Raw genomic sequence first — 25,656 nt, 5'->3', positions numbered from 1 at the left:
AAGATACGGCGACCAATATTGGACGCAGTACTCCAAATGCGGGCGCACCATCGCCCGATACAACGGCAGGATAACTTCTTTCGTTCTGGCTGTAATACCCTTTTTGATTATACCAAGCATTCTATTCGCTCTCTTAGCGGCCGCTGCACACTGTGCCGACGGCTTCATTGTCATGTCCACCATTACCCCCAAGTCCCTTTCCTGGGTACTCTTATTCAATAACATCCCTCCCATTGTATAGTTGTACCTCGAGTTTCTGCTCCCCACATGTAATACTTTACATTTTTCAATGTTGAACTTCATCTGCCATTTCACCGCCCATTCTTCTAATTTGTTCAAGTCCCTTTGCAACTTTTCGCAGTCCTCTGTAGTCCGAGCTCCATTAAATAGTTTGGTGTCGTCCGCAAATTTTATTATCTCGCACTTCGTTCCTGTTTCTAGATCATTTATGAAGATATTAAATAGTTACGGTATGTAACTGTGCTTTCTTGGCTAAAATACTGTACTAACATCTTGGTTAGTATGAACAATTAAATTCATATATGAAGCCAAAATCACTTAGCTTGACATCATATCTTTCGTTAATGCTCCAATACAACACTCTTGAATACATTGACAGTGATCACATTGTATAGGCCATTGTCTAGCCAATTATGGCATCTATATGTTCATATGGGCTCTGATAGCATAGTTTATTGTTAATTTGTATGCATAAATTCTTATTTCCTTACAAATCTTGCATTTGATAACATTCTCATCTCCCGTTCTCATATACACATACCTTCAGGCTGGTATAAACACATCTAATATTGGACTAGTGTCTTGCTGTAAATAACTTTTCCCACTAATACATTTCTTCTCTCTGTCCTTAACCTCACTTGTTTCAGGAAATGCGCCTAGGTTTTTATTCATTTATTTTTGTAAAGATAATAACTCCTCAATAACTCTTCTCTCTTAAACTATCCTTAAGATAAGAACATAAGAATTGCCGCTGCTGGGTCAGACCAGTGGTCCATCGTGCCCAGCAGTCCGCTCACGCGGCGACCCTATGGTCAAAGACTAGCGCCCTAACTGAGACTAGCCCCACCTGCGCACGTTCTTGTTCAGCAGGAACTTGTCTAATTTTGTCTTGAATCCCTGGAGGGTGTTTTCCCCTATGATAGATTCCGGAAGAGCATTCCAGTTTTCTACCACTCTCTGGGTGAAGAAGAACTTCCTTACGTTTGTACAGAATCTATCCCCTTTCAATTTTAGAGAGTGCCCTCTTGTTCTCCCTACCTTGGAGAGGGTGAACAACCTGTCCTTATCTACTAAGTCTATCCCCTTCAGTACCTTGAATGTTTTGATCATGTACCCTCTCAATCTCCTCTGTTCGAGGGAGAAGAGGCCCAGTTTCTCTAATCTTTCACTGTACGGCAGTTCCTCCAACCCTTTAAACAGTACACATCTCTTATATACATTTAACAGAAGAAACTATCACATAATCCAATTTATGTATCATCACTATAGTATAAGTCTCAGAAAGCAGAGAAAAGTCTGAGAGAATGCTTGTACTGTATCTCAAAAGCTGCAAACAGTAACAGGGCAGTACAAGGAAGAAAAAGTGTAACACACACTTACTTACAAGAGAAGGCTAATTTCAAAATATATGGGAGACTGATAAGAATAGAATCTCCTTTACCCTTTCTTCTCTCCCTTTCCCTTCCTCCCTTCCTCCTCTTTCCCCTCTTTTTCTCTCCCCTTTCTCTCCCGCTTACCTATCCACCTCCTCTCTCTCCCTCTTTCTCTCCCCTGTTACCTCTCTTTACAGTCGCCTTGAGCCTGTATAGGTATGAACCACACACAAATAGAAGATTAGATTAGATTAAAACAGACCAGGAAAATAAATGTTCTCATCAATAAGCAGGGATAGGGAGGAGGGATTGACTGGAGTACGGGTCACTCCAACTGCACTAGGGAAACAGGATTTGTAGAAGCTGTGAGGGACTGCTTCATGGAGCAACTAGTCAGGGAACCGACGCGAGGGAGTGCTACTCTTGACTTCATCCTAAACGGATTAGGGGGGCCTTCAAGAGGGGTAGAAGTGGGAGGACCACTAGGCAACAGTGACCACAATGCGATCCGATTCACATTAGAAAGGGGGACACCCACAGTAAGGAGGACCGCAACAACTGCGCTCAACTTCAGGAAAGGGAACTATGTTGCCATGAGGGAAATGGTGGGGAGGAAGCTCAAAAACATCCTTAGGATGGAGACTGTAGGAAGCGCCTGGACCCTATTCAGGGACACCCTGCAGGAAGCACAAAGAATGTACGTCCCAAGTTTCAGGAAAGGCGGCAAGAACAAGCGGTCAAAGGACCCGGTTTGGATCTCAACAGAAGTAAAGAGGGCAATAAATGACAAGAAAGTGTCCTTCCGGAGATGGAAAAAGGACCCAACGGAGGAAAATCACCAGGCGCACAGGAAATGCCAAAAGGAATGCCACCGAGAGGTTAGAAAAGCAAAAGGGAAATATGAAGAGGGGCTGGCCAGGGAGGCGAAAAACTTCAAGGCATTCTTCAGTTACGTAAAGGGGAAGCGACCAGCGAGAGAGGAGGTGGGGCCGTTGGACGATGGGGATAGGAAGGGAGTGATTAAGGAGGATAAAGAGGTAGCTGAGAGGTTGAACACGTTCTTCTCGTCGGTTTTCACGAGAGAAGACACATCTAATATACCGGACTCAGAGGAGCTCATGAGTGGGGAACAGGCTGAAAAATTAGAACACATAGAGGTAAGTAAGGAGGATGTCCTCAAGCAGATAGACAGGTTAAAATGCGGCAAATCGCCGGGCCCGGACGGGATCCACCCAAGGGTTCTGAAAGAACTAAGACAAGAAATAGCGGGCACAATCCAGCATGTTTGCAATCTATCCTTGAAAACTGGAGAGGTACCAGAGGACTGGAAATTGGCGAATGTCACACCTATCTTCAAGAAGGGATCGAGGGGTGACCCGGGAACTACAGGCCGGTGAGCCTGACTTCAATTATAGGGAAGATGGTGGAAGCTATGATCAAGGACGGTATTTGCGAGCACATCGAGAGATATGGCCTACTGAGAACAAGCCAGCATGGATTCTGTAAGGGAAGGTCATGCTTAACGAACCTTCTGTACTTCTTTGAGGGAATAAGCAGTCGGGTGGACAATGGGGAACCTATAGACATCATTTACCTTGATTTTCAAAAGGCTTTCGACAAGGTGCCACATGAAAGGCTGATTAGGAAGCTGTGGAACCACGGGGTGGGAGGGGATGTGCACAGATGGATCGAGCACTGGTTGTCGGGTAGACTGCAGAGAGTCGGAGTAAAGGGACAATACTCTGACTGGCGGGGAGTCACGAGCGGTGTGCCACAGGGATCGGTGCTGGGGCCGTTACTCTTCAACATATTTATCAATGACCTGGAAAAGGAGGCAAAGTGCGAGGTTATAAAATTTGCAGACGATACCAAACTGTGCGGCAGAGTTAGGTCCAGGGAGGAGTGTGAGGACCTGCAAAGGGACCTGGACAAACTGGAAGACTGGGCAAACAAATGGCAAATGCGCTTTAAGGTGGACAAATGCAAGGTCATGCATACAGGGAAAAAGAACCCGTTGTTCAACTACAAATTGGGGGGGGGGGCATTGTTGGGAGACAGCAGTCTTGAGAGAGACTTGGGTGTGCTGGTGGATGCATCACTGAAGCCATCTGCACAGTGTGCAGCAGCCTCGAAAAAAGCCAACAGGATGCTGGGCATCATAAAGAGGGGCATAACAACCAGGACGCGGGAAGTCATCATGCCATTGTATCGAGTGATGGTGCATCCACATCTGGAATACTGCGTTCAATATTGGTCGCCGTACCTCAAGAAGGACATGGCGGTACTTGAGAGAGTCCAAAGGAGAGCAACGAAACTGGTAAGAGGGCTGGAACACTGCCCATACGCCGAGAGGTTGGATAGGCTGGGGCTCTTCTCTCTGGAAAAAAGGAGGCTCAGGGGAGATATGATAGAGACCTTCAAGATCATGAGGGGCATAGAGAAGGTGGATAGGGACCGATTCTTCAGGCTGAAGGGGTCAACAGGCACGAGGGGGCATTCGGAGAAACTGAAGGGAGATAGGTTTAGAACAAATGCAAGGAAGTTTTTTTTCACCCAAAGGGTCGTGGACACTTGGAATGCGCTACCGGAGGAAGTGATCAGGCATAGTACGGTACAAGGATTCAAACAGGGATTGGACGGATTCCTGAGGGATAGGGGGATCGTGGGATACTGAGAGAGGTTCTGGGATGTAACACAGGTATAGAAAGCTAACCAGGTAATAAGTATAGAAATCCAACCAGGTCGTGCATGTGCAAGACCAGAGGGTTAGGACTTCGATGGGAAGATAGGACTCAATGGGAAACCAAGGTGGCAAGGGGGCCCCTTCTGGTGACTCAGACAGGCCTTGACCTGTTCGGGCCGCCGCGGGAGCGGACTGCTGGGCGGGATGGGCCTATGGTCTGACCCGGCGGAGGCACTGCTTATGTTCTTATGTTCTTATGTCTCAGGCATAAAGAAATAAGGCTCTCACAGTGAACATGAGAGAGATAGGAAATGCAGGACAGAAAAAAATTAAAACACAGATCATGCATTTTCATGACAGTTGGGCAAAATAAACTCAACCAAATACCCATCATTTTTAGCAAATCTAAGCCACATGCCCAGGAAACAGCTATCTGATGGGACAAAAATATAGTTAAGGATCTTGGGTCTATTCATACTATGACCCAATTAAAAATATGGCTATGCTAAGAAAACAGGATGAGTTCAGTACTCTGCGTCCAAAAGCTGTGTCCTTTCTCAGTTCTCTGTATCTAAAAGCTTCTAAAGACCTCTATTTCTAAAGAAACAACTTAATTCTTTGTCACTGGGAGTGACTGGTATTCTCAAAACATAAACACATGGATACAGCTGTAAAGGTAGGCATTGTGAGGTATCATTGGTTTCCTCCTGCATGCCTTTATCACAGTGGATACCTGTAATACTGTGAGTGTATGGTTGTGCAGTGGGTGGCTGACTCCAGAAATGGGGGTAACATTCCTGCTGTGAACTTTGATACAATAGATCAGTATTATCCCTCAAGGTCAGTTCAATATCTGTTTCAGTTTTTTAGATTCTACTCTTATATGCAGAGAAGCTCCAAATACATCAGCAACTAATGTATTCAATACGGCTATCCTACAGTAGCAGTTTATGTCATTAGCAGGTGTTTGATCTGAGACAATTGTTTCTGTATTAGTGGTATTCTCCCTATGGTAGGTCATAGGAGCTGCAGTGGTAATAGATAACGGAGTAATAGGAGGAGTTGGGGTAGTGCTTTTTTTTTTTTTTTTTACCACTGTGCTGGCTGAATCTGGCAATGGCTAAATCTGGCAAATACCAAACTGACTAGTTTCTTGTACACTTAAAACTAGGGTGCTTGCCTTACTCTCATGATTTAAACATAAGAGTGTCAAATAAACTTGGGAGTCCTACATGTGAGAATATGCTGCCTGCTTGTCCTGGGATAAAGCACAGTTACTTATTGTAACAAGTGTTATCCAGAGACAGCAAGCAGATATTCTCACTTCCCACCCACCTCTCTTGGTTGGCTTTTTCACTTGGGCATAGATCTGATGACCTTGCGAGCTGGTGTTGGGTGGGAAGGCACTCGCGCATGTGCGGTGCAGGCAGTCAGCTTGTTAAAACTTAAAGTGATTCTACATTTTTCACTGTCCATACTGAGGCTCCATGGATGACATCACCCACATGTGAGAATATCTGCCTACTGTCCCCAGGATAACACCTGTTATGGTAAGTAACTGTGCTTTCCAATAGAAAGGAATGGCATGCTGAACCCCTTGCCTAGCAACTTATTTGATGCACCTGCTTTTTGACTCAAACTTAATACTCAGCTCCATAGCTAAACTTTTACTGTCAGTCAGGTTATTGGATTATGAAGAGTCTATATATAGGATTACAAGAGAGGAATGATTGAGCTCTAAAATGTTCAGTCTGTTTCTTATTTAAAATGCATGTTCTTACATTCATTGTTCCTTTCAGAGGCTTGCTAATGTTTTAACTACATTACTGTTCATTCAGTGATTGTTTTAAATTCAGCTGAGCAGATCAGACACCTGGTTTCGGGGAATTTGCCGTACCCCTCCTCCCTTCTTCTTCTGTAGGACTGTTGGTGGCTTTGGTACAAACTGCAGGGGGCAGCTGAGACCATGGAGAAGGAGGAAGAGTTGAAAAGCTGTGATCGACATCTTCTGCAGTGTGCTTGCAAGCACAGATGGACAACCATATGGTTCAGTATACCATCCCTATCTACTGGAAAAGATTTTATAAAGGTAAGAACCTAATTGCTTTTTCTATTCTTTTGTAGGTTAGCTACGATGGAGAACTTCACAAACATCCACAGCTAGAAGCTGATTTGGCAGCTGTAAGAGAGATCTATGGGCCTAATGCTGTATCTCTCAGGTAAAAGCTTGTTGAATAGAAATCCTTATACTGGATGGGCCATTTGGTCTTTATCTGCCATCATGTTTCTACAGTATGTTTCTATGTTTCTAAATTTTTATTTTCCTATTTCAGTAGAATTGCCTTTTTCATTTATGCAAATGCTGTGTAGAGGAGTAGATGAAAAAATTGGCAATGGAAAAGAGATTCAAAACAAGATTTCAAGTTGTATCTGAGAATTTTTTCATAATATTTTGATTGTATTTTGAAATTCAGAACATCAAACATAATCACTTGTTAAGAGAACAACAAATAACAGCTGAATGAAAATTAAATAATTCTCAAGGGTTTTTCATTTGCTTATGAAAAACAGACACAAAATTTCAAAGAACAATGTTTTTTGAATAAACTAATCAACAACAGTGACTTAACCAAGTTTTGAAAAGTTTGTGTTCTGCTTTGAGAGCATTGAAAGCTGTAGCCAACAGAATAATTGTGAGCTTGGAAGGTTAGTCTGCTTTGAATTGAGTGAATGACTTGAGAGCATCTCCATGTATAAGTTGACTTAAGAACCAAATATTGTAACTTTGCCATATCGACCAATTTAGGACAAGCAAGCAGCATATTTTCAGATGTTGGTGACATCATCCACAGAGCCCAATATGGACAACGTTAAAAATGCATGGCCACTTTAAGTTTTTAGAAACTTTGCGACTGCATGCATTGTGAATGTGCGCATGCTTTCCCATCCGATATTGGCTCGCAGTACCTCAGGCCTTTGTTTTCCATGGAGCGAAGAGCTATTTTTTGGGACTCCATCTAAAATCACGTTGCCTTCCCATCAATGCTTCTTTTTTTGTCCTTCGGCTTTATTTTTTTATTTGTTTTATTATTCTAGTTTTCTTTGGTCTGTAAAAAAAAAAAAGCTATTTCTTTTCTTTTTGTACCTCAGTCGAGCCTTTGGGCCCTCTTTTTTTTCCACTTCAGCAGTTTTTTGACCTCGGTATCATCATTTACTTTTTCGACTTTGCCACCGAGATTTTTCCATCTATGTCTAAACCTTTCGAGCAGTTTCAAAAAGTACTGCCGGTATCAGCATCCTATTTCAATCACTGACCCGCACAGTTGCTGCTTACAATGTTTGGAGCTTGAGCATCAAGCAAACACATGTACTTGTCGTTGAACACTACAGAAATGCTTGATAAAGGCTCAACTTATCCAGCAGGAAAAGCAGTTTGCAGTGATAAATCTGAGCTGGCGGTACTGGCATTAGCATCGGATGCTGTTCCTTAATTGGGCAAACCCACTAAGAAGCCATCCTCTTCCTGACAAGTGTTGCTACAGCATAGCACAGATGCAGGCCAAGAGTCGACACCATTGATCTCCTTGGGTGCAGGCGGTGTCTCTTAAGGGGTGTGCATCCTCATTGAGGTCTTCCAGCCCTCAACACCTTGCAGCACTGATGGTACTGGCTGTTGAGCCAAGGATGCCGGTGCAAGTCTTCAAAGAACAACTGAAGGAGTTATTCCAGAGGGAGCTCAGTGACCTATTTAAGTTGTATTTGGCATCCGTGTTTACATTGACTCGGAACTGGCCCAGCCTGGGCTTAGCACATCAAGGTCACATGGTACCGGTGTGAGGTCTGCATCAGCATTCTGCATTGTATCGCCAATCATCAACATCACATGCTTCTAGATCCAAGAGATCATCACGTTACTCATCGTCAAAGAAGCTTTTCTCGATGCTCTCACACTCATTGGACTCATCAACCTAGAAAATCTTCATCTTACAGAGAATATCTTGGGGTACAAGAAGTCGATTCTGACCTGTCTCAACACAGTACTGATACTAAGTAAGAGCCTAGATTTGATAAACCACAATTATCACATCAATTGTTGCTTGTTGAATCAACTCTTAAAAAATTCTCCAACTCCAGGGTCTATGCCACTGTATCACCAGGATGTGGGAGTTGTATTATGAATACGTTTGGATGCCATAGACATAGACATAGAATATGACAGCAGAAAAAGGGCCTTCAGCCCAACAAGTCTGCCCACTCAATGAACCTTCCCTCCTAGGTTCTTTGAAATGAACCCACATGTTGATCCCATTTGTTCTTAGTCAGTCACTTTATTGGCCTCAACTACCTGAAGTAGAAGATCATTCCAGCGGTCAACCACCCTTTCGGTGAAGAAGTACTTCCTAGTGTCACCATGAAATCTCGTGCCCCTGATTTTTACCAGAACTCTGTTAGCTAAGCCTCCTTCCTATAAGAGGTGTTCTTCTAAACCTCCTTCTAAGCTTCCTATAAGAGGCATTATCCTACAACATCTTCTAAGCCTCTGCCACAGAAGAAGCAGAAACAGAGGCCTCAGAAGCCCCAGTCTGTCAGCTGCCTTCGACACGATCGACCATCAGCTTATGTTAGATAGACTTCAATCCATAGGCATCACAGACCAGGTTTTTTCCTGGTTTACATCATATTTTACAGAACGTACCACGGCTGTGTCATTCAATAACTCAATCTCTAAAAGTTCCCTTATCACATCTGGAGTCTCCCAAGGGTCTATTCTTTCTCCACTTTTATTTAATATATTTCTTGCACCCCTGATGACATTGTGTCAATCCATTGGTTTTAACGTATTTGCCTATGCTGATGATATCCAACTTTTACATCCATTAGATACTAACAATCCTCTGGATACAATTACAATTAATAAGAAGTTAGAACAAATTCATAATTGGCTGGATACCAACAGACTAGCGCTCAACGTTAGTAAATCAAATGTGATGTTCTTTCCGTGGAAAGACAATCTAAAGCAGGGGTGTCAAAGTCCCTCCTCGAGGGCCGGAATCCAGTCGGGTTTTCTGGATTTCCCCAATGAATATGCATTGAAAGCAGTGCATGCAAATAGATCTCATGCAGATTCATTGGGGAAATCCTGAAAACCCGACTGGATTCTGGCCCTCGAGGACCGACTTTGACACCTGTGATCTAAAGCTTAACTTTCCTATCTCTATTAAGGGTTCTCCTTTACAACAAGTGAGCAATATTAAGATCTTGGGGATCATTTTTGATCATAAATTAACCTTCCATGATCATATTAGCAGTATTTTTAAATCAACCTTTTTCAGACTCCGTCAAATTCGTTCACTCTCACAATTCCTTTGTCCTAAATCTCTTAATATCCTTATTCATTCGTTGGTGATTTCCAAAATTGACTATTGCAATGCCCTATTCAAGGGTATAGCTCACAAGGAAATCAAACGTCTATAGATTATTCAGAACGCCTCTATTAAGCTCATATCAAAAGCCAAGAAATACGACCATGTAACACCTCTTCTTGAAAAAGCACATTGGCTTCCAGTAGCTTACCGGATAACATATAAATTATGCCTACTAACATTCAAATCTCTACTTTATAAAACTCCTGCTTTCATTTATAAATTATTAATCCCATATACTTCTAAAAGAATACTGAGATCCAATGAACAGCACCTACTAACAGTTCCCTCTCTCAAAATTATCAATACAAGGCGACAATTCATTTTTTCCGTTACAGCACCTCAAACCTGGAATACTCTTCCTATTTATTTGAGAGAAGAACATAATTTGGAAAAATGTAAAAGTAAATTGAAGAGTTTTCTTTTCAAAGACGCATTTGAAAATTAGTTATTTTAGTCAATTTTAATTCGACTCTATCATTTTATTGAAGCTTTTTAACTTTACCCTCCCTATGTTTTTTTTCCTTAAATGTCTTGCTTTCTTTCAAATAATTTATAGTTCTACCCCTTTATCCTTCTGTGTTTAATTTTGTTGAGTTTGTTAATTACCCTGCAAGACTCTGTTTTTGTAATGCACTGTTTTGTCTCCCCAACACTGTATTTTAATATGTACATCGCTTAGAATTAAAATTAAGCGATTAATCAAATTTATTATTAAACTTGAAACTTGAAACATAGCTAAAATTTCTCCTTCTCAGCTTCTTCCCCAACCGATCGGAGGTCGACTTCTGTTGTATCATTGGCGCTTGATTTTCATCACCATGGACACCTGGGTTCTCAAGGTTATCAAGGAAGGTCTATCATCATTTCTCCAAACCACCCTCCAACAGTCCTCTTTCACATCTCAATTATGCAATATTGATGATGTCTTTCTCTTTCACATCTCAAAAGACGTCCCTTCTTCTAAAGGAAATCATAGCTCTACTTCAGCTAAATGCCAAAGTAGTTCCCACTTCTCAGAAAAATCAGGGGTTCTACTCCAATACCAAAGAAGATGGGAGGTCTTTGTCCAATTCTCAACCTCTGAGCCTTAAACAAATATCTAATCACAAAAAAGTTTTTTGCATGCTATCTTTAGGGACCCTATGCCCACTTTTAGAATGAAATGATTGGCTGTGCTCTCTAGATCTCAGAGGCCTAAACACATATATCCATACATCCCGATCACAAAGTTTCTGCATTTTCAGATAGCTCATCAACATTTCTAGTACAAAGTTCTGCCAATCGGCCTAGCTTCTTCTCCAAGAGTATTCACCAAATGCCTAGTGGTGGTGGCAGTAACCCTATGTACCCACGGGTTTCAAGTGTTTCCGTATCTGGATGATTGGCTGATAAAAGCTCCATCTCCTCAAGTAGTGCACTCGGCATTGATGCCCCTGTATAAGACTCTGATGAGACATCATTTTGAATATTGTGTGCAATTCTGGAGACCACACCTTCATAAAGATGTAAACATGATGGAGTCAGTCCAGAGCAGGGGGTCTCAAAGTCCCTCCTTGAGGGCCGCAATCCAGTCGGGTATTCAGGATTTCCCTAATGAATATGCATGAGATCTATGTGCATGCACTGCTTTCAATGCATATTCATTGGGGAAATCCTGAAAACCCGACTGGATTGCAGCCCTCAAGAAGGGAATTTGAGATCCCTGGTCCAGAGGAAGATCACCAAAATGGTCAGTGGTCTACATCATAAGGCATATGGGGACAGACAAAGATCTCAATATGTATACTTTGGAGGAAATGCGGGAGAGGGGAGATATGGAAGAGAGCATGGCATGAAGTTAAGAGGTGATAGGCTCAGGAGTAATCTAAGGAAATACTTTTGTTATGGAAAGGGTGGTAGATGCGTCAAATCATCTGGTAGAGGTGGAAGGCATGGGTCAGGCACATGATATCTCTTAGGTAGAGGAGGAGATAGTGGATGCTATGGGCAGTCTGGATTGGCTATGTGGCCTTTATCTGTCATCACATTTCTATGTTTCTTTGTTTCATGAAACCTATCAGTCTCAACAGTTTAGAATCTACAGGGTCAGAGTCACTAAGGTGTCTGCTCTCATTGGGGGCAGATAAGCTTGAAAAGTATCAAGCAGGGCTCCTATGTACTCCCAATTTCTGAACAGAAATTAGGTGGGATGGCGTAATTTATCTTGAACCTTAGTATCTCCAGCATCCGACTCTGAGGCTCCCTCGAGTCATGCTCTTGACCAGCCAATTGTCCAGATAAGTAAACCTGTCCACCTCCAGTCTGTCTGGAGACACCGCTACTACTGCTAGGCATTCAGTAAAAACCCTGGGAGCTGACATGAGGCCAAAACACAAAATGTTTCACTGTGTGAAATCTGAGATACCTCCTGTGATTGGGAAGTATCGAAACGTGGATGTAGACATCCTTCAAGTCCAGAGAGTATAGCCAATTTTTTCCTGAACCATGGGAAGTAGGGTGCCTAGGGAAAACATCCAGAATGAATCGAAAGTCCTGATATCTCTGCCTGGTGAAGCCAAAGCGTGAATCCTAGCACTTGAAAATGAACTTTGCCACTATAAAGTGGTGAGGATGCTGGGTCCTAAACTAAACTAAACTAAACCTTAAGTTTATATACCGCATCCTCTCCACGGAAGTGGAGCTCGGCATGGTTTACAAGAACTTAAAATATAAGAAGAGAAAGGAAAAGGTTCTCTCAAATACGGGAGCCTTTTGGTTAATGTACTGGGTATTCACCCTTTTAGGCGTGATGTGTACTAAAATGTGGTCTCCCAATTCCTTTTCAGTGTGGTACTGTGACCCTTTCTTTAGAATGAGACTCATAGTCTAACATCTTGACCCTAGGGTCCTCCTCTCTCTCTTAAATGGGATAGCTGGAGTTATCTCCTTGGCAAAGCCACTAAGAGAGAGACTTTAGTGGAGACTTCTTTCTTGAGGTGGTGACAGGTCAGAAGGGATGCCAAATGACTCCTCTGAGAAATAATGTGACACCTCATCTGAATATTATGAGCATTCTCAGTCCCCCTCCAAATCAGAATGAGTGGAGAGGGGCTCAACCTACCTCAGTCCAATGGAACTATATCCATGCCTTGAAGTGTGCCAAGATGCAATTCTACCATTGGACTCTGGGGAGGCTTTCCCCTTGATGTCAATGGTGGCACAGCATGTATCAACACCAACTCTGATGCCCTTCAATGCATAGGCTCTTAGTGAGCTTCAGGGAGTAGTGAGGGCTGAGCTTCAACTGGCATGAGCACTTTTGATGCCTGAGCGGGTTGTAGTTGCAAGATCTGCCTAGCTCCTCCCTGAAGATTGCTCAGTACCACTCATTTGAGATAGACAGAGGAGCTGGAGCCTGTGTAGGGAAAGCCTGAGAAGGCATTGGGTTTGAACTGGAAGCAAGGACCTAGCTCCCCAGCAACTTGCGCATCAGCACCACCACTAAAGAAGGGGAGTGATCCTCTCTGTGCTGATGCTTCTCAAGTATTTGAATCTCCAGTGCACCGGTGCTTCCTGTCCCATGCATCGAAGGAGAGCAATGGTTGTGTTTCTTGGGCATCCTTTGATGCTCAGCATAGACGTCAGCGGTTCTTCAGTGCCAAAGAGGATGCCATTGAACCTGTATTAATTTTTGGAACTGACTATGATGCTGAATAGTCCTGGATCTGACTAACAGCACCCAATGTCAAGTGAGGTGGATACCGCCTCGATGCCGGTGCACTCCCAATGTTTCCCAATGCCTGGGCTACCATCAATGTCGATGCTTCCAATGCTAATGTCGGTAGACTATCCTTTGAGGAGCAAAACATCTTCTCCTGTTGAAACATTCTGAGTTCTTGTCTGCATTTTTAAATAGAGAGAACACTCATTAGGAATATGAGTAGCTTCAATGCATCACTGGGGGATCGTCTTGGATAAAATTACCTCAGTTCTGTTATTGCATAATTATGTGCAAAAAATTTAGATGGTAAACATGGTTTCCTCAGACTACATAAATTTTTATTTCAAAGGTTTCTCAACCTGATCTGTCTAAAAACAGTTGCACATAGATTTACATTCTAATGGATTTTTCAACTTTATCTTCTGTTACCTGCTTTGTGTTTTTGTGTACAAGTTGGCAGATAAAGTGAGTGTTTACATATTTCCAACTATAGTTTTACATACAAAACATTGTAAAAGGTAAGTAACTTAATTGTGTAATAGTTATGATCGTATAGGAGGTGTGTGTATATTCCCACTCATAGCATTTCAATTTTATAGATTGAACACTGTAGAGGTTATGGCTATTTCAAGATGGAGCTGATTAAATCATCCCAATGCATTTTGCTATATTTGTGGGGAATATACACTGAAAACAAGTAGGAAACCTATTTCTAAGTTTGTAAAAGAACATATGCAGGTTATTTTGGTGTCAAGCTTTCAGATCAAGATAAGCCATGGGCTCCTCATATTGTATGCAAAACTTGTATGGAGCATTTACACTAGTGGACAAATGGAAAGAGAAGCTGTCTGAAATTTGGAGTACCAATGGTTTGGAGGGAACTGAAAAAACCACTTTGACAGTTATTTTTGTATTGTTAATATCAGAGGCATCAATCAAAATAATTGTGACAAGTGGTCTTACCCTGATCTACCTTCAGCCAGGAGACCTGTGCCACACTCTAATCTTGTACCCGTTCCACCTTTCTATGAACCACTATAGCTCTCAGAGGATGAGTCTTGCGTATCTGATATTGCACAAGGTAAAGAAAGTGGGAAGTGACGGTGATTCCCAAACAACTTCACATAGTGAATGTTTTGACCAGAATGAATTGAGTCTTCTGAATTGCTTTCCTCCAGACTAAAGGAAAATAATACACTTCAGCCTGGAACAAAAATTACATTATCCCAGGACAAGCAGGCAGCATATTCTCACATATGGGTGACGTCACCGATGGAGCCCCGGTAAGGACCACTTTAAAAGTGCATCGCCACTTTAAGAGTTTAGAAAGTTTGCGATAGCCCGAACCGCGCATGCACGAGTGCCTTCCCGCCCGATGCAGGGTGCGCGGTCCCTCAGTTTCTTAGTTTCCGTGGAGCTAAGAAGTTGCGCACCGAGATTGACATTGCTGCCTCGGGCCCGTTCCTACCTAGGTAAGTTGGCTCACAAGTTTCTCCTTTGGGCTTCAGGTCATTGTAGCAGTGAGTCAAGTCCTGCCGACCTCGATCAGCCCCATCTCTGGTTCCGCTTCGATATTGAGGAGTTCCTCGATACCGGCATACTCATCTTTGGAGCATGAAGCGGCACCGATGGTATGGTACCGGTTAACATGCCAATAGTACCGATGTTTTTTCTTTCCTGCAGTAACTTTTCCACTCCACTCCTGATGTGTGCCTTGATACCGACATTTTCATCTCTGGAGCGTAGACCCGCTCCGATGGTACCGGTGACACAGCCAGCGGTACCAGTGTTTTCCTCTTACGCAGAAGATTTCATTCAGTACTTCGAGTACATGTCCAACTGTATTTTCAGTTGTTCATGCCAGCGCCTTTGTCTACACCGACTCCTCTGGTGCCAGTCAATTTGGGTTCTCGACACCGGTAACATTTGCACAGGAGTCTCCAACGATTTCAACAAATCATATGAATGACGCCAGTCCTTTTTAACGGTGTTGGTCCGGTCTGGGAGGGCCCTATAGACATTAAACTGTCTCCAGCCTTTGACACCGAATCCCTGACATCGATTCTGTATAGTTTGGGATTTGAATCTCTGGGGGGAGGAGTTTTGAGCAAGCCCCCAATCTCTCTGTAGCAGTGGGTTTTTTCAATCCATGCTTCTCTTTTCCACTTTGGTAGTGTCAGAGGAATTATCTTTTTCAAGATTCCTTAGGGGATTGTTTGCACCTTATGCTATTCCCTTGGAAGTTGACTTTGAAAAGTCATTCCCTTAGCAGTTGACTCTGCAAAGTCTAAAGGATTTTAGATACCTTGACCTATAGTCAACTACCCAAGGCTCTTTGGATTCCCTTCCGTGATGAGGATGTTTCAATGAATCCCTATTGGTGAAGTCAACTCTACAGGCTAGTGTGTAGGCCTCTGTATTTCTGGAGTACCAGAATCTTATGCTGACTAACTGGTCCAGTAATCATTTTACTTGGCACAAACCAGTTGCCACGTTCCACATTGCCACGTTCCACTTCTCTCTGCCAACTAGACCTGTTCTGACTTTGATTATCTGACCTCATCATCACTCACAAGGACAGGCTAGCAATTAGGCTTTGTTTGGGGGACGACCTCTTTGGTGCTTCCATGGACATGCCTACTCTGTAGTTGTCTGTCCACGAGACCAGGTGGTCTCTAGTCAAGCTAAAAAGTTGCCTTCCCCGCACTCTTCTTCTCACCGTAGATGTGCTCCTCAATTTGCCTTCATTCAGGGCATAGTCAATGTCAACGTTCTACAGTCTAGACCTTGTTCTTTCGGAGGCTGTCTTCAGTTCCTCATACATCACTGAGAGCTCATCGCCTCAGCTTTCTGGTTTCTCATCTTCATAGGGCAGGGGTTCTACTCTCAATGTTTTTACCCTGCTCTCAGACCTTTTATCCAAGAAAGTCTGTTTTGGACAGTCCTCCCTTTTTCTCCTGCTGATTGCCATCGAAGAGTTCTTGTTTTGGCACCATCAGCTAATGTTGCTTACTTGTCTTTCTGATATGTTCTGCTAATTACAGAGAATAGTCGTCATGGGTGAGCAAATTTGCTTTATTCAGCTTTAGCAAGCTGATGTAACCTAGTTTATATTTTATCAGTAAACTGATTTTTTTTTTAAATTTAGGGTAGCAATATTTATATTCTTAGACTATATATTTTTTTTCTTTCAGGGAATATGGAGCAATTGATGATGTTGATATTGATCTGCATATTGATGTTAGCTTTCTTGATGTAAGTAATTTTGCTTATTTAATATACCTTTAAACTTTGTAACTGTTACACAAAATACACTTCTCCCTCCATATTCGCGGAGGTTAGGGGTAAAACTGACCCACAAATAAGATAAATTTGCGAATAACTTTAGGGCTAAATCTGACCTACCTTGTCTCTTGGACTCCTCCACAACTTACTTTTTAAAGCCTGATGGTCTAGTGGTGAATCGGGGCAAGAGCGATCTTCCTATGTTTTTGCTCTGTGAAGAGTCACAAACATAAATGGCTGCATTGAGTTCCTGCTTGGGGTATTCACCACAGGAACTCATGGCAGCCATTTATGTTCTGAATCTGCACAGGGCAGGAGCATAGGAAGATCACTCTTGCTCCGCTTCACCACTAGATCACCAGGCTTTAAAAAGTAAGTTGTGGGTGGTGCGAGGTAGGCGGGATGGGTCAGTCAGCCCTAATTAAGTTGTGGAGGGGGCTGGGAGGGGGGAGGATGGCGGTGTGGGTAAGAGTTAGCCCTAAGTAAGTTGTGGAGGCTTTAAAAAATAAGTTGTGGTGAGGGGGATAAAAACAATGAATAACTGAAGTCATGGGTACCAAACCTTATATGCAGGGGATGTAAAATGTTAGTTTTACCTTATCAAGGTGTTAATTCAGCTGTTGAACACTTTCAGCTTTATGAGGCTTCTCAAAATTCTCATGAATTGAAAATTTGGTGTTAAATTAGTGTGTAAATTACAGTATCTAATTTCAGAGAGAATAAAGTAGTAGTAGTAGTTTTTGTTCATGTTTTTCATGAGCATCAAAACCAATATTTCCTTGTTTCTACCAATTGTGTAGAATTGTTGTAGAACAAGCAGACTATATAGTGTTTACATATGGGATGAAGTTATCTGATGGAAACTTGGCAGAAATGTATATAAACAACTCCAAGCTGAAGTTTGCACAATGAACTTTGTATATACTGTGGCCGGGCCGGGCTCTCGGCAAGCGAAAGACCCGGCTGGGAGCGCAGGCAAGATTTTGGGCACCTTTGATTTGGTTGGTGAAAAGAAAAACACAGAATTTTTCTGGATTCAGTTCAAAATAAGGTTTACACTTTATTTGTCTACAAGAAACCCCCCCCCAAATATCAGACTTAAATCCAGTGATAATTTCAATGCAGTTCAATCTTCACTGCTACCTGGGTAAAGCATCCATTATTATATTTCATTTCAAAGTTCATTTGCCACCAGGCTTCATTTACCTCTAATACTAATGTCAAAATAATATTATAGTCTCTGTTGGGACCCCTACCCGCAGGTAGCTAGGATCCCTCTTGGGGAGCGCTCTGCCAGCTTACTCCCCTCTCTCCAGGCAATGCCTATTCTATTATAGTATAGCCAATTCCAAAAATAAAGCAAAACAGTTCTCATTGGCTTTTAACTTCTCGGCATTCACTGCTTTTCTCTATGGGGGACCTCCACCAGTTTTACTCGAGCAGTTGGGGGTGGAAACAAACAACCCTTCCTGTGGATACAGCTGTTCTATGCCCCCACCCAAGTTTCCAAGCACCCCTTGCTACTTCACGGCAGTTTAGAAGTTTGTTCAGGGAATGGCTAATTCCCCTAGCACTTGTGCTTGGCCCCTATTTCTTGTCAGCACTCTGTAGCCCTCCCCCAGCACAAACATGTTCCTAGCTCATTTAATATTCTGACTGGAGAAACTTTTTTGCAAAGAGCAGTGCTGATGAGCAGTTTCATTACAACTTTGCCTTCTTCTGGCAAATTATATTCTGGAATATTAGGATGGCTCTCCCAGCCCATACTACTAGTATCACAATCATACTCGGCTATTTCCATGTTTTCTGCATTTACATTTTCCCATTCCCCTCCCCTTTCAGGGTAGTTAGAAGAGCTGGCTGGCCAAGCTTCCCTTTTCCCCTCTGTAGCATAACTTTGCCTTTCCCTTACAAAACCCTCTGCAAGGTCCCAGTACTTAGCTGCTTGGGGAATTTCTGTTTGTCCTTCTCTGGGTGGCAAAGAGCTGCCTTTCTGTCTCTGTGGAGGGAATGTCCAGCCTGGAGCAGTGAGCTGGACTCTAATCTCCCTTCCAGTCTCAGCTGGGTTTAATTTATTTTCCTTCTGCTTCACATCTGCAGGCTTAGATGCTTGCAGCTTCCCAGGAGTAGCCCCGCCCCCTTCTGGGTTGATTCTCTGTTTCACAGCTTAGTTTTGCAGGGAAACTTCTCTGCTGTTGGGAAAGGAATAATGGCAGTTAGACTGTGGTTTGGGAGACCTCTCCACTGGATTTCCTGGTGGATGGCTCTCTTATTTTAACCCTGCTTGTTTATTCTGCCTAAAACCCTATTCGCTGGCTGCTGAACTGGCTTAGTTTTAGGGATTAAGATAGAGAGCTGAACGGGGACGACGGGAATCCCACGGATTACCCCTTTGGGTCAGGGGGATCCCGTGGGGACGCCCCCTAGGGTTGCAGGGATCCCGTGGAGACGCCCCTCGTGCTCTCGTGGGATCCCGCGGGGTTCAATGCCTTTCCTACCTGCCCTGCTGCGAGGCCTCGTCTTCCATTTCCTGCCTGCCCTGCTGCAGCACACATAGCAATCGGAAGTCTTCCCCGATGTCAGCGCTGACATCGAAGGGAGGGCTTAAGCAAAGCCTTCCCTTCCTCTGACGTTAGCGTTGATATTGGGAAGACTTCCGGTCGGCTGTGTGCGGCAGGGCAGGTAGGGAGAAGGCAGTGGCGTACCAAAGGGGGGGGGGGGCGGTCCGCCCCGGGTGCAGCCATGGGGGGGGAGTGTGCACAGACGGTCAGGTCCCCTTACCTTTGTGGCGCTTCCCCCGACCGACCGACAACAGGCCCGGCCGACAAACCTCCCTGCCCTGTAGCCGCGAATCTAAATTACCTTCTTACAGCAGCTTCAATACTCCAGCTGCTGTAAGAAGGTAATTTAGATTCGCGGCTACAGGGCATGGAGGTTTGTCCGACCGGGCCTGTTCTGTTGTCGGTTGGGTGGGGAAGCGCCACAAAGGTAAGGGGCAGGGAGGGAGAAAGGGAGGAAAGGTGGAGTGGAGAAGAAAAGACGCTTAAGGGAAATGGGTAAAACTAAGGGGGGAGAAGGCCGCTGAAAGCACTGGGGAAGACAAAGGGGTGGAGAAGGACGCTGAAAGGACATGGGGAAGACGGGGAGGGGGGAGAAGGATGCTGAAAGCACATGGGGAAGACAGGGGGGAGAAGGATGCTGAAAGCATATGGGGAAGACAAAGGGGTGGAGAAGGACGCTGAAAGCACATGGGGAAGACAAAAGGGGTGGAGAAGGACGCTGAAAGGACATGGGAAGACGGGGGGGAAGAAGGACGCTGAAAGGACATGGGGAAGATGGGGGGAGAGAAGGACGCTGAAAGGACATGGGGAAGACAGAGGGGGGGAGAAGGATGCTGAAAGGACATAGGGAAGACAGAGGGGGGAGAAGGACGCTGAAAGGACATGTGGAAGGCAGAGGGGGAAGAAGGATGCTTCCTGACAGGATATGGGGAAGATGGGGGGAGAAGGACGCTGAGAGGAAATGGGGAAGAGAGAGTGGGGAGAAGACGCTGGCAGGGAAGAAGACAGAGATGCCAGACTATGGGGGGAGCGGAGGGAAGAAGATGGGTGCCAGACCAATTTGGGAGGGGGGAGAAAGGGAGAGGCACAGTAACAGAGCAAATGGAAGACGCAGAGAGAAGAGAGACAGTGGATGGAAGGAATTGAATGAGAACATGAGAAAAGCAGAAACCAGGCAACAAAGGTAGGAAAAAAATTCTATTTTTTTTTTTTGCTTCAGGATAAAGTAGTATATTAGTTGTGTTGATAAAAAATTTATAAACATTAGAGGCTCTGGTAGAAACCCGTTTACAAAGTATGTATTCTTCCCAATTAATATTTCCAAATTAATAGTCTTTTTGCTTATTTTTAAATGGGTTTCTACCAGAGCCTTTAATTCAGTAGCATAATTAAATGATTATTATTATTTTATTTCTTATATACCGCTATACTGTGAGGTTCAAAGCGGTTTACAATGAAGATAGATTAAAAATACATTAAAATAAAATAAATAAAAATGATACTTTGGATTTCCCTAGCTGTCCCGAAGGCTCACAATCTAGCTAAAATAACTATTTCTGTAGTTTATAGGGACAGGCGGGGACGGAGGGGATTCCTCGCGGGGACGGGTGGGATTCCTCGTGGGGACGGGTGGGGATGGGTGGGAGTCCTCACGGGGACGGGTGGGACTTTGGCGGGGACGGGTGGGATTTCTGTCCCCGCGCAACTCTCTAGTTTAAGAGCATGGTTTTTTCTCGTGACAGGGGCTTCCTTGTCACAATACATATCTTCCTGTGCAGTTGGTGGTGTGTAGTGGAAGGGGATGGGACCAATACTCCCTGTAAGGATTGGCTAGATGTGTGCAGAATCTTTTTCTCATGTAAGCAACAAGTTCTAAATGCCAACAATTTTCCAGATTTGCAAGTATTTTGTGAGAGATGATGTAAAATCTGTGAGCAATGCTCATAGAATGTATGAGCAATTGCTCATGTGCTCAGCTTAGAGGAAACATAGGATGAGACTTGTATACCACCTTTTTGTGGTTAAATATTCAAAGTGGTTTATATACAGGTACTTATTTTGTACCTGGGTCAATGGAGGATTAAGGCCATCTCAATTCCTTTTCTTCTATGATTGGGTGTTCCATTAGTTATCCCAGGACAAACAGGCAGCATATTCTCACATGTGGGTGACGTCATCCACGGAGCCCCGGTACACACAGCTTTAAAAGTACGTTGCCACATAGAATGGCTAAGGGCTAAGTATGAAAAGGCTAATGCACATGCTCAAAGCGAGACTAGAAGGCTTTGAGCATGTGCAAATGCTCAAAGCCTAGTCCAGCCCGGCGCAGGAAGAAGGAGGATCTCTCCTGCACCGCCCAGCCCAGCCCAGCCCAAACCAACGAGGGAGGATCTTCGGGCACTGGCACTGGCACATCCTGTGCATTGGTGCTGGTGCCGGAGCCCAATCGGGTAAGAGATGTTTTGCGGTGCTGGGGGGGATGTAGGATCGCGGGGGAGGGGGGTGACGTGAGCGGGGGGGGAGGAAGCCGGTTCGCAGGGGGGATGCCGGATCGGATTGAAAAAAAAAAGTTGTAAAACGCGGGTAAGCGAGTGGGGGGAGGATGCCGGTTCGGAGTAGGCGGGAGGAGGTTTTAGCATGCGCGGTATACGCGTGTGCGTGCTATATTAAATTTTTTTACATAAATTTGTATTCCCCGCACGCTATACCCATGTGCGCGTTTTACACGAGTGCGCAGTATATGGGTGAAAATACGGTAACTCACAAATGAGTTCCACAATTTAACCCCTGCACAATAGAAGGTCATTGTGCTAGTCTCAACATATTTTGGATTGACATTTGCTTTTAAGAAAGCTGAATTTTCAGAATGCAGAGATTTATTTAGTAAATAATTAGTCATCTTACTCTTAAATAATTCAAGTATAATGCCATGCAAGAATTGATGACAAACCATTACTGCTTTATACTGGATTCTAAAAACAACTAGCAGCCAATGTAATTGATGGAGGTACGGGGAAATATGATCATATTTCGACATTCCCGTTATCAATCTGGCTGCTGTGTTTTACGCAAACCAAAGAAAATTGACCCCAGGAAATCCACAGAGAGAAAAATCCAAGAAAAACCAAAAAAACAATGTGGAGAGATGATGATCCTGAAATGGACTTTAATTGAAGTTCCAAATGTACATAAAAAAACCAAGTTCCAAATAAACAATCCACATAAAAGGTGTAAGTCCACATAAAGATGAAAAGGACCTAATAGGCTGATGCACAGGTCCCAAAAAGTCTGCATTTCGACAAGATGTCTTCCTCAGGGGTCCCTAAGGGTCCTATGATGATGAATACGTGGAGAAACTGGTATGTGGAAAATCAAACGCTGCTGGAACATAAGGCAATGTAAATAATTAGTCATCTTACTCTTAAATAATTCAGGTATAATGCCATACAAGAATTGATGACAAATAATTACTGCTTTATACTGAATTCTGAAAACAACTGGCAGCCAATGAAATTGATGGAGGTACGGTGAAATATGATCATATTTCGACGTTCCCGTTATCAATCTGGCTGCTTTGTTTTGCACAACTTGCAATGCCTTATAATGGACTCCTCAAATGGTTTTACCCAATTTCGTGCCACGTTTGCACTGGATGGGCACCTGAGGTGTGTCTGTGTTCCGCATGCCACAGAGTGCATGAAGGGGGGGGGGGGGGGTTGGAGCCATGGGCTTAGCCCCCTATGGTCTTTCTGTGGGTCATGAGTTGCAGAAAGTGCAAGAGCTAGGTCTCAAAAACACTGTTAAAGCCCTTAATCCATGACTATGCATTGCTGGTGAAGTGCTGCTGTGTGGAAGCACTTGATCCTGAAAGGAGGAGAATTTTGGACCGGCAGAGGTCCCTGGATGATTCAGTTAAGGTCTTTAATCCTGATTTTGCAACCCTGATGTGTGCAGCTTACCAAAAAATATAAACAGCCACTTACAAGATGTCAGCAGAGAGGTGCACAAAGAGGGTTAGAAATGATTATAAAAAATAAAATTATGGAACATGTAGACAAACATGATTTAATGAGACGGTGTCAGCATGGGTTCAGCTGAGGGAGATCTTGCCTCACAAATTTGCTTGACTTCTTTGAAGGTATGAATAAACGTGGAAAAGGTGAGCTGGTTGATATAGTGTATCTAGATTTTCAGAAAGCTTTTGACAAAGTTCCTCATGAGAGACTCCTGAGAAAATTAAAAGAGTCATGGGATAGGTGGCAAAGTTTAGTTGTGGATTAGGAATTGGTTATCGGATAGAAAACAGAGGGTAGGGTTAAATGGTCATTTTTCTCAATGAAGAAGAGTAAACAGTGGAGTGCCGCAGGGATCTGTACTGGGACTGGCGCTATTTAACTTATTTATAAATGATCTGGAAATTGGAACAACGAGTGAGGTGATTAAATTTGCAGATCACACTAAACTATTCAAAGTTGTTAAAACGCATGTTGATTGTGAAAAATTACAAGCGGACCTTAGGAAATTGGAAGACAGGGCATCCAAGTGGCAGATGAAATTTAATGTGGACAAATGCAAAGTGACGCACATTGGGAAGAATAACCTGAATCACAGTTACCGAATGCTAGGGTCCACCTTGGGAGATAGCGCCCAAGAAAAAGATCTGGGTGTCATCGTAGACAATACGATGAAACCTTCCGCCCAATGTGCAGTGGTGGCCAAAAAAGCATGTCCTTCTCCCTGCCTCATTCACACACACACACACACACACACCTCGTCACAGGCAGCATGTCCTTCTCCCTGCCTCATACCCCCCCCTTTATTGTCATTGCCATTGCCATGTATCTTCAATGCTCAAAAGTCTTCTATGCAGCACCTGCTCTCTAGTACTGCCCAATTCAGGGAAACATTTTTAGATTCGGCCTATTGAATTCATTTTTTGATTTGTTTCACTTTTCCTGCCCAATCGGGTGGTTGTTTGTTTTTTTTTTCCATACGGCATGGGGGGTTTATTATGTAGCTTCTTTACCCACCCCACCCCCCTTTCTCTCTCCAAACCCACGCTGGTGATGTAGTAAAATAAAAAATACTTTTCCTCTCTCTGTTAGGTCCTGTCTCACGCTCACTGTCACCAGCTCTTGGCAGGATACACATTTCAAATCTGACATATTGTATTCACAAAATAGAAAATATAATTTATTTTTCCTACCTTTTGTTGTCTGGTCATTTTATTATTGAAATCATGTTGGTCCCAGGCTCTTGTTTCCGTTTGTCTTCTGTTAACTTGCTCACTAGAGTCTCCTGTCCATTTGATGCTTTCTTCTTTCTCTCTGCTCTCATCTTCCATCTCTGTACCTTCCCTTCCACTATCATATTCAACATTTATGTTTCTTTTCCACTGTCTACCATCTCTCTCTCTCTCCTGTCTTGGACCCTGGGTCAAACCTCTCTATTTCCCTCCATGCAGTATCTTTCCTTTTCTCCCCTCCATTATCACATGCAACATTTCTTTCTCTTGCCCATGCACCATCTATCCCTACCCTCCACCCTATGTCCAACATTTCTCTTTCTTCTCCATGCATGTCTCCTTCCCCTCTACCATATGCAGGATTTCTCTCTTTCACCATTTTCTACCTCTTTGTTGCATTTCTCAAAGCATCTACTCCACCCCATATGCAACAATTCTTCCTTTCTCCTCTCTCCCCCCATGTGCAGCAATTTTCCATCCCTACCCATCCCCTTTTATAGCAGCTTTCCATCCCTCCCCACCTATCCCCCTGTGCAGCACTTCCTGATCACCCCCCCCCCCCTAGCCTTGAGACCAGTCACCGGATATACTTTCAGGCCTCATACAGTAGCAATGGCATAGGCCAGCTGACAGAGGCAGCACTCTGAACAAGCTGCTCACAGCTTGCCCCGCAAGGGCTTCCCTCTGCCTCATCATCAACAATGTCATCAGTGATGCAGCAGAGGGAAGGCCCCGGCGGGTCAGGCCAAGAGCAGCCTGTTCATCGCGCTGCCTGCTGGCCACCTCCATTGCTGCTGCTGCTTTAGGACATCCATACGTACGTCAAGAGACTCTTGACTCACTGAATCGGTGAGTCTGATTTTTTTTTTTTAACAAAACAATTCACCAAAGTGAATTGGGCAGCACTACTGCTCTGTAGTGTACCCTACCTGAGTTCTTATTCAGAGTCCTCTGTACTTCCTGTTTCAGTGGGGCAGGGTGGGGCAAGGCAGAGGATGTGCTCTAGATCAGAAATTGGTCCATGTATGCTGCAGTTCTGCTTTGAGTACAGAAGATATACAGCATAGCCAGCCAGCAAGTGAGGCTGGTTTTTTTGCAGGATTCTTTTGCTTAAATTTCTTAACTTATAGTTGAGCATATAAT

The 25,656-nt window shown here is 43.7% G+C and overlaps 1 protein-coding gene across 3 annotated transcripts in view; it reads left to right on the top strand.

The window, feature by feature from the left end:
• The window catches only part of PARP8 (poly(ADP-ribose) polymerase family member 8), a 505,058-nt gene that overhangs the window by 107,561 nt on the left and 371,841 nt on the right, over nucleotides 1–25,656 (top strand). For all 3 annotated transcript variants that reach the window (XR_004538173.1, XR_004538172.1, XM_033931570.1), the window contains exons 7-8: nucleotides 6,421–6,515; nucleotides 16,617–16,677. Coding sequence is in view for 1 of the 3 variants with exons in the window: in XM_033931570.1 (XP_033787461.1) it covers nucleotides 6,421–6,515; nucleotides 16,617–16,677 (156 nt within the window). In the remaining 2 variants the exon portion in view is untranslated. The remainder of the gene's footprint in view (nucleotides 1–6,420; nucleotides 6,516–16,616; nucleotides 16,678–25,656) is intronic.

Source organism: Geotrypetes seraphini, chromosome 1, assembly GCF_902459505.1.
Source record: "Geotrypetes seraphini chromosome 1, aGeoSer1.1, whole genome shotgun sequence".
Lineage (NCBI taxonomy): Eukaryota > Metazoa > Chordata > Amphibia > Gymnophiona > Dermophiidae > Geotrypetes > Geotrypetes seraphini.
Note: the sequence above shows the minus strand (reverse complement) of the source record. Positions and strands in the feature narration are given on the sequence as shown.